This window comes from Cucurbita moschata, unplaced genomic scaffold (assembly GCF_002738365.1).
Source record: "Cucurbita moschata cultivar Rifu unplaced genomic scaffold, Cmos_1.0 Cmo_Scf00027, whole genome shotgun sequence".
Taxonomy (NCBI): Eukaryota; Viridiplantae; Streptophyta; class Magnoliopsida; order Cucurbitales; family Cucurbitaceae; genus Cucurbita; species Cucurbita moschata.
In genome coordinates, this window is record NW_019268543.1 from 1,795,034 (window position 1) to 1,804,955 (window position 9,922).

The 9,922-nt window shown below is 33.7% G+C and overlaps 2 protein-coding genes across 3 annotated transcripts in view; both read left to right on the top strand.

Annotated features, from left to right (window-relative positions):
* The window catches only part of LOC111462529 (UPF0481 protein At3g47200-like), a 55,412-nt gene that overhangs the window by 30,429 nt on the left and 15,061 nt on the right, over positions 1 to 9,922 (top strand). The window lies entirely within an intron of this gene.
* LOC111462537 (putative UPF0481 protein At3g02645) overlaps positions 9,468 to 9,922 on the top strand; it is a 3,282-nt gene continuing 2,827 nt past the window's right edge. Inside the window, exons 1-2 of one of the 2 annotated variants that reach the window (XM_023106143.1) lie at positions 9,468 to 9,650; positions 9,735 to 9,909. In XM_023106143.1, coding sequence (XP_022961911.1) covers positions 9,772 to 9,909 — 138 coding nt within the window. In that variant the 5' untranslated portion in view covers positions 9,468 to 9,650; positions 9,735 to 9,771. Of the gene's footprint in view, positions 9,910 to 9,922 lie in introns of both variants that reach the window. The other variant, XM_023106141.1, reaches the window with a different exon arrangement.

The following is a 9,922-nucleotide window of genomic DNA, read 5'->3' on the forward strand; positions in this document are numbered from 1 at the left end:
ATATATATATATATATATATATATATATATATATATATATATATATATATATATATATATATATTTTGTTATATCCACATAAGTTTTACTATTAATATTTTCTTCCATATTACAATTGAAAGATTATTGCAAGGGTCGCTGCCATCGTTGGTTGACGTCGTAGCAACTCAACTACTACAGCTACGATGTAGTCATTGGATTCAAACAAAGCTCTTAATTGGAATTCAACAACTTATGTTCAAGTTGGGTCTATTAAATTAATATTCAAACCTCTTACCATTAAAAAAAAAAAAAAAAAACAATACTAATTAAAGTTGTACTCTCTAGACTGAAAAAAAAATCGAAATTGTCTGCTTCTTAATTAGTAAGATTGAATAGTTTTATAACCCAAGTCCATTTCTAACCGAAATTGTCCGCTTTAACCAGTTATATATGGTCGTCAGCCTCACGATTTCAAAATGCGTCAGCCTCACTAGAGAGAGATTTTTACACTCAAATAAGAAATGCTCAGTTCCCATCATGCCTTAACATTGATGAAAATTATGTTATTATTTCTCCCGGAATAAGTAAGCTCCACGAGGCTAATGTGACTATCAAGAAAGTAAAAAACCCCTAGGGAATTAGAACCCAATATGCCCTATTCATATATATATTTCTCTTTTCATATCTCTTTAATACTTATCGTTTGAGAGAGAGTGAGTGGTAGTCCTTGAGCTGTCTATATATTTACTCCTCCATGCCATCATGTATGTGAGGTAGTTTACTTGGTCATCCCAACCTTACCCTTCTTATTTCCTCTTCCTTCCCTCATTTTCATTCACCACCACCATTTCTTCCATCAATTTGCACACAAAGTATCTTTTGGTTTCATTAAATTCATTTTTGCTTCCTTATTTTCTTTCATTTTTAAGAATATATGCATTACTTTAATTTAAGGAAATTTGAAAATGTGGATGTTGGTTTGAAATGGAAAATAGTCAGACTGAAGTTGATCAACCAAACGACAAATCAGACAATATGGCAGGAGTTCATGAAGCTGAACAAGGTGAACAACCTCTGTCGTAATGCTGTACTATCCATAAAAGAAATGATAGACAAGCTACCTCCGATTAATGTAGAATGTAGCATCTTTCGAGTTCCTAAACTGTTACGCAGTATGAATCATAGAGCCTATACCCCTCAAGTTATTTCCATAGGTCCATTTCTCCATCATCGAAAGGATTTGTTAGTCACTGAGCCATATAAACTTCGACGTTTTTTGAACTTTCTAAGCCGTTTAGGTAACCAGAGTGATTCATTGGAGTTCCTTAAGGAAAATACTCAATCTTGGATGAAAAAAGTTCGAAATTGCTATTCAGAACCCATAAACATGAATGATGAGAAATTTGTTAACATCGATGCTTGTGGATGGTTGTTTCCTAGTTGAGTTTTTGATACAACATCATAACGGACACTGCTCAAATACATGCTTCCAAACTCCAAACAATTTAGATCTTACCTTCCATTAAAGATCTATCAAGCTATTTACTGATTTGATTATGTTGGAAAATCAAGTCCCATTTCTTCCTTCTTGAATGTCCGTTCCGCCTCATACCAAATATAACCTCTGTCTCCTTTATAGAATTAACATACATATTTTTTAAACGCGAACTTGTTGACAATTATTATCTTTCTGATCTATCGTCGATAAAACCAAAGCACTTAGTTGATTTTTTAAGTTTCTACTTCGTCTCAAAGACGTCTCTAGAGAACAATAATAATAATCGCCTCATAACTCCTCCATCGATAACTGAGCTTCATGAGGCTGGTGTCACCATTGAGAAAGCAAAAAATGCCAAATGCGCAATGTACCTAAGCTTCAAAAATGGGATTTTCACAATCCCACCTTTAACTATTGATGATTTCTTCGAACACACCGTGCGAAATTTGATAGCATTGGAGCATCCAATATATTGCATTCATGGATGATTTGATAAGCACGGAGAAAGACGTGAATTTACTTGTGAAAGCTGGAATCATAATCAACAATATTGGAGGTAGTGATAAAGAAGTTTCAAACTTGTTTAACAATCTCTGCAAATTTGTTGAACAACCATATTATGGCGAGTTCAACAATACCAGCAAAGCTTTACGTAAGCATTGTGATGGACAATGGAACAAGGTACGAGCTTCACTTATGCATAACTATTGTAATACGCCTTGGGCTTTTATCTCCTTTTGTGTTGCATCTTTGCTTATTATTTTAACTCTCTCTCAAACTATATTTTCTGGGATATCTGCATTTCCTAATAAACTTTAGAAATCCATATAATATATGTATGTTTGGTTGCTTCTCTTAACTAGACAAGGCACTTCTTCTTCATTTAATTTCATTTTTGCTTCCTTATTTTTTGTAGTAATTTTTAAAATATAAGAAAAGGTGGGTATTTCATTTTCAACCAACAAGCAAACAACACATTGTTATTAAAATTAGTAAGATTGAACAAGTTTGTGGTAATGTTGCAATCCTTGAAGAAAAATGATGGAAGAACATCCTCCTCTTGATAAAGAAGGTACCATTTATCGAGTTTCTAAACTACTACGCAAAATGAATAAAAGAGCCTATTACCCTTCATGCCCATTACACCATCGTAGTCGAAAAGATTTAATAGGCACGGAATCATATAAACACTGACATCATATTAACTTTCTAAGTCATCAAGATAATAAGATAAACTAAATAGAAATCCTGACAACTGCCCAAATTTAGGTGAAAGAAGCTCAAAAGTGGTATGTAGATCCCATAAACATGAGCAATGAGGATTTTGTTACCATGATGCTTGTGGTTGGTTATTTCATTGTTGAGTTTTTGATACTATATTATGTCTAATATTTTTCAAATGTGTTCTCTCGAACTCAAAACGACTTGTATCATTTCTTATACAAAAAAGAAATCAAAAATTTTTTTTTTTTCAGTCTTCAACATCCATACGACTTTATATTTGTATTCTTACCTTGTGGATTTGGAGATGAGAATTGTTTTTCTAATGCATTGTTGATAAAGTCAAAACACTTGGTTGATATTTTAACCTTCTACTTTGTTGTCCCCAACATGCTTCCAAAGGACGACAATAATAAGAAGAGCAAGCGCAAGAGAACTCATCCTCCATCAAGAAAGAAGAAAATGCGGAATGTCTGATGAACATAAAATTCAAAAATGGGATTTTCACAATCCCACTTTACTTATTGATATTTTCTTCAAACCCATGATACGAAATTTGATAGCATTTGAACAGTTTCCCTTAAAAAAAAATGGAAGCTCTGATAAACACAGAGAAAGACGTGAGCTTACTTGAGCTAGAAGGAATCATAATCAATGATAATGGAGATTGTGATCAAAAAGTTGCAAAAATGTGATATTTGCAAATTTGTTGAACAACCATACGCTTCAACAATACCAACCAAGCTTTACATGAGCACTGTAATAGAAGATGGAACAAGGCCAAAGCTTCACTTAAGCATAACTATTCCAATACACCATGGACTACTATCTCCTTCATTATTACATCCTTGTTCGTCGTTATGACTCTCCTTCAAATTATATTCTCTTCTCTGTTATATCTGCATTTCTTAACAAGCCAAAACATGATAACATATGATGATTTTTTCCTCGAAAAATGAGAGCAAGTGTATCAAATATGTCGCATTTTAATAAGCTATTACGCAAGATGAATAAAACAATCTATATTCCTCAAGTCATTTCCATCAGCCCATTTTACCATCATAGGTGAAAGGATTTGGTAGTCAGAGAACAATAAAAGTTTCAACATTGGAATAACTTTCTAAACCATTTGGTGACAAGATGAAATTGGAGTTGCTCGTAGAAATTGCTTAAACTTGGATGAAAGAAGCCCGACATTACTATGCAAAATCTATAAACATGAGCGACGAAGATTTTGTTAAAATGATGTTTGTGAATGGTTGTTGTATGGGGAGTTTTTGATAAGATATTATGAAAAATATTAGCCAAATAATGATGAAGTTAGAAAATAAAATCCCTTTCTTCGTTCGTTGTTCACCATCTATTCAACCTTATACCACATAATTCGGCACAGCCCATTTAATATTCCCTCTTCTCTGTGTTCCAAATTCGGCCCAGCCCATTTGACATTCTCTCTTCTCTGTTTCCTAATTCAATTCAGCCCAGCCCATTTAACTCTCTTCTCTGTTTCCAAATTCGGCCCGGCCCATTTAACAATCCCTGTGTTCCATATTCGGCCCAGCCCATTTGACATTCTCTCTTCTCTGTTTCCAAATTCGGCCCATTGAAACCTCAAACCTGCTGCTTTCACTTCAGTTCTATTGTTGATAGGATACTTCTTTGTATATTTTTGAATATTTAATGATAATATTTTATTAATAGTCCATGCTAATAATTTAAATACAATGAAAATATTTAATTAATATAAAGAAGTTCAAAATCAAGAGCCAATTAAGATATTAATTATTTCACATTCACAGATATTCACGTAAGTAGCTGATGTGTCGTGTGAGAGTCAATTCAAACCTCAATTTTGTTTCATAAATCATTTTTTTTAAAATAAAATAAGTAAGATATTAAAATTTAGATTTTTAATCTCAAAATAAATGTATACCAGCTACTCGTTGAATTATGTCATTATTTCTGTATTATAAAAAACTAATGATAATAGATTTTTATTTACTCGATCATAGAATGATGACGAGTGAAAAATAGAAACAAGAATCAAAATTTATTATTATACACTTATTCAAAATTAACTATTATTTAAACATAAATAATTCATTAAAAATAATTAAATATACTTTTAATTCTCAAAATTTGGGTTCAATAAATGACTATTTATTTTAAAATTTTTAAGAAATCTCTTTGATATATACGGTTTAAATAGTTGTTTCGTTACCTAGAAAACTCAAAAATTAAAAATTTTACTTTCATCACACATATAATTTAAATTTTATGTAATAAAACAATAAATCTTTTATTTGTTTAAATAGTGCCATTCCATTATTTTTTAAGTTGTTTACACCCAATTTATTCTCAAGTCAGATAAAGATTGGAAAACTTTTAGATCCGAGTGGTAATTGTATAGCTTATACTTGTCAATGGACCTTTTTGTTTGGAATAGACGACCTGTCTATTTCAATAAATTAACATTGAGGATCTCAACGTCTCAATAATTTAGATTTCAGGACCCAACGTTTCATTGTCCAACAGCTGTCTAGATTTATTATCGAGAGTTTTCATGAACATTTGGTTCATCCTCACAGCAATACATTCCCTGATATTGGTACACGAATCACCTTGATTCATGTATAAACATTAGTATTGATTTGTTGATATAAAAATTTGTCTAGCATTGTTTGAGATGTAAAGTAAGGGTCATTTTGTATCTACCTAAAGACAATTGAGAGGAGTTTTGTGAGACTTTGTAGCGTGAGAATGTGAAAAATATACTTGTAAACACTTTGGTTACCGTGATTGACTACTATCCATGAATGTAAGAAAATTTCTTAAGTTTGTACTTGCGAACCTGTGGTCGATAAACACCAAAATACTTTTAAGTATATTTTGATAGGTAAAAATGATTGAAAAAAGAAGAGGTGATTACCGGTTAATGTTTATGGCTTCTTACCTTCATATTAATTGATTTATAGTGCAAAACAACAAAGAGCATGTTAAGACATTAATTATTGACATTGACATATACATGTAAAATTGGCAATCTAGTCTTCATCTATGGGTCCACACAAGCTATTGGTGTCTAGTGGGTGCCAATTCAGATTTTCGTTGTTCATTTTTGATGTACCTGGAGATGACAAAGTGAATCATTTTATTGATTTAGTAAGAATGCGTAATACTCCTAAGTTTTCAAATCAAACGCTCACCGATTGCCTATTTTGGCCACTGAATGTCATCGAACTTTATGAATGCAGCGTTATTTTCACGACGGGATATGACATAGAATTTAATGAAGGTAGTTGTCTACAACTGCCGCTAATCAACATAAATGACAATTTTGAAAAGCGTGTGAGAAACATTATAGCTTATGAGCAATGCCATATTGACATTGAGTCAATGAACTCGGTGACCAACTTTGCTGTGTTTATGAAGTGCTTGGTCCAGACAGACCAAGACGTGAAACTGCTCATTGAGGGAGGGATCATACACAATAGCTTTGGTAGTATCAAAGAGGTTACCCAATTATTCAACAACCTCGGTAAGCACATCTGCCATGGAATCAACTTCTATGGTTCTGATTGTATAGATTATTGCAAGCGTGTCTCCATCATTGGATGACATCATTGCTACGCAACTATTTTAGCATGTCATGGCTCTGTGCTTCCTCCATTGCGGCCATCCTCCTCCTTGCCCTCACTCTTATATAGACCATCTTGGCTGTAGTCACTGGATTCAAACAAACTTCTTTTATGAGTCTAGAATTCAACAACTTAAAGTTGGATCTACTAAGTTTATATTCACACCTCACACCATTTTTAGCTTAAGTGGCAACTCCATCTATTTGGGTTCATAACCAGCAGAAACAATTATAATCACAAATGAGTCCAAGAAATAATTAAAAAAAAATACTAATTAAAATTGTACTTGAAAAAAAAAATTAAGCATTAGATTTTGTTTATTTTATTTTAGTCAAGTGGAAAATAATAAGATCCCACCTCATAAAAAAAAACAATATAATGTATCTTATAAGATGACAAAAATTAGTAAGATTGAATAATTTTATAGGAAAGTTGTTAAATCCCTCCAAAAAAAAATGTTAATATAAGAAGAAAAGTCAGATAAAGATTTGTGAGATCCCACCTTCGATCGAAGAGGGGAACAAAAACATTTTTTATAAATATGTGACTAACATACGGGTTTTAAAATTGTGAGGCAGACAGAGATACTTAGTATAACGCCCGCTCATCGTCAACGCGATTAACAGGAGTTACCATCATCAACGACAACATACTCTAACACCCAACCATAATCTCAAAATATTTAAAAAAAAACATCCAGTAAAACATTTAAAACCAGTGCTATTTAAACTTAAAACAACCGAAGTAAATTCTTGACAGCGAAAACATAAATATACAAAACAGACATAGACATGGATTCCCAGTAGTCTTCAGTCCGCTGGTCTCGTCCTCGGTTGGCCTGCATCATCTAAATCTGGAAAGAAAAGTTATAATAATTTTGATGAGTAATTAGATTACTCAGTAAGTAGCTAGCTTATCATTCAAGAGTTCATAACTAATCTTTCCAGATGTTTTTAGGTTTTATTCATCGTTGACTCCTAGTTCTCTTACTAGGGTCATCTGTTCGTTAATGAGGTATCTCAGCTACCTCCAGCTAGGTTACTGACTCTCTCTCGATATGCTTATCTAGAATTTTCGGACTCGTATGTAAGACACGCTCTCGGTCAAATACGGCCCGTCTACTAATTGCTCTGGCGGCCTGTTTATCTCATATACCAACGGTCAGGAGTACTCATGCTCCCTGACTTAGCACACAGCGCGTTGGCCAGGAACTCCGCGGGAATTAGTAGACTATCATACTCAGTAAATAAGCCATAGCTCAACCACCAATAAGCATATCTAGAGTCATAACCTTTCCATTAACATGCATAACATACTCACAGTTACTGCATGCTTTCATACATGTATCATGATCAACACGTAGAACATTCTGACAATCGTTTATATCACGCTTACATCACAGGCAAGCAGTCACAATATACAATAAACACGAACTATCATCAAAGCTCATCATAACTTATTAAGCTCTTAATCAGGTAAACAACATACTCACATGTTGTAAAACAAGTTAAGAACTAGTTCAAAGGTCGATACGCTACTTATCTGGTTTCGAATCCCTTTCTCTCTTGATTGTACATTTAATAGGGTATTTCAACACAATTCCTTCCAAGTAGACCTATATTTCACCATTTTCAAGGTAAGTATAGGTCAATCTAGGTAGAACAGGTCAAAACAAATCGAACGGGACAAACCGGGAACCGAACTGATGCTTCACGCGCCCTCACGCGCCCTCACGCGCCTCGGTGTGTCTGTCCCACGCGCCAGGAGCACGCCAGTCGCACGCCCAGTCGCGGCCCTCACGCGCCTGCGTGTAGTGCACGCGCTTCTTCTTCTTCCTTGCGTTTTTCTGAAATTTTTCGATCTTTTCTGTTAATACCTACTATATCCCGAAGCCATATCCTCCTTCTACGGTTCGAATTTCATCCTGATTCCTTCTACAAATTTATAGATCTCTTTATTACGTTTCTAACAAGCCCTATTTCATAACTTATTATACAATACGAACCAAGATATCGAGATTTAAAGGTTCGGTGAAATGGGTTTTTCGTTACCTTCGAATTACCGTTCGATTCAGCTCGTGGCTGTATCCCCTTCCTCAAACGATTCCTCAGCAACAACCCCTCTTCCTTTACCCTCGATTGATGTCCAATTTTAAGCAACCAAAACTCGAATTCTCAGAAAGTTTCCTCCTCTGTTTTCTGGGTTTTTCACGAATCACCAATCTTAGTTTTTCTTCCTTTTTAAAGCTTAATCCAGCCCTAATACGCTTCCACCTCCTCTAATCATCCTCTCTTTTCTTTCTTTTCCCTTCAACCACCTGTCCATTCTTCCTTTCTCCATGGCAGCAGCTTCAAGCTGCTGCTGTCTTCTTCTCTTTTTATTTTTATTTTTATTTTTATTATTATTATTATTATTATTTTATTATTATTATTTTTTTTTTTTATTTAATTAATTAATTTATTTATTTATTTATTTATTATTTTCGGGTTATTACACTTAGCGAGCTAAAGCTGACAATATCTACTAACAGTGGGCTTCAACTGTTACAAGATTGAAAAACTTTTAGATCAATAGATAGTTGTCGTCATTGCTTATACTAGTCAATGGACTAGTGCATTGACTTAATAGCAAACAAGACTAGTGCATTCATGACAATAAACCCTCTCTACAAACAACAAAGTCTATATTGTCCGGCGGTTGGAATAGAGGACCCCAACGTCTCAATCATTTGGAATGGAGGACCCAACGTCTCATTGTCTAACAGTTGTCTACGAAAATTTGATTAAGGAATCTTTTGGATTCATGAATACTTTTGGTTCATTCATCACTTCGATTCATGAATCTATTGAATTCATTTGATTCATCCCCATCTTTATTTATGTATGAGAGTTAGTATTACTATGCTTATATAAAAGTCTTTCTAGTATTGTTACGAGATATTAAGTCATTGTCATTTTGTATTTTTTTTAAAGGAAATTGAGAAGAATTTTGTACGTGAGACTTTGTAGTATAAGAGTGTGAAAGATATATTTATAAATATTTTGATTATAATAATTGACTACCACCCGTGAATATAAAAGAATTTCTTATTTCTAAACCATGTAAAATCTGGTCCGTTGTTCATTATGTTCGTAGGTGTGAGTATGATGTTCTTGTTTCCGCTTTACTCCTCCATGTGATCATTTATGTGAGGCCACCATCAGTAGTTTACTTGGTCATCCCAACCTTAGCCTTCTTATTTCTTCCACTTTCAATACCTTCTCTTCTTACTCCACGCCTCTCTTCCATTCTTCCCTCAATTTGCAGACAAGGTATTTTTTCGTTCCATTAAATTCATTTTTGCTTCCTTATTTTAGTTTATTTTAAACTATATTCAAGAAAATTTGAAAACGTAGGATTGAAGTTCATCAAGCAAACGACACACCTTACAATATGGCAGAAATTAATGAAGTTGAACAAGTTGAACAACCTCGTGGTAATGTCGTACTATCCATAAAAGAAATGATGGACAAGCTGCCTCCTGTTAATGTAGAATGTAGCATCTTTCGAGTTCCTAAACTGTTACGCAAGATGAATCATAGAG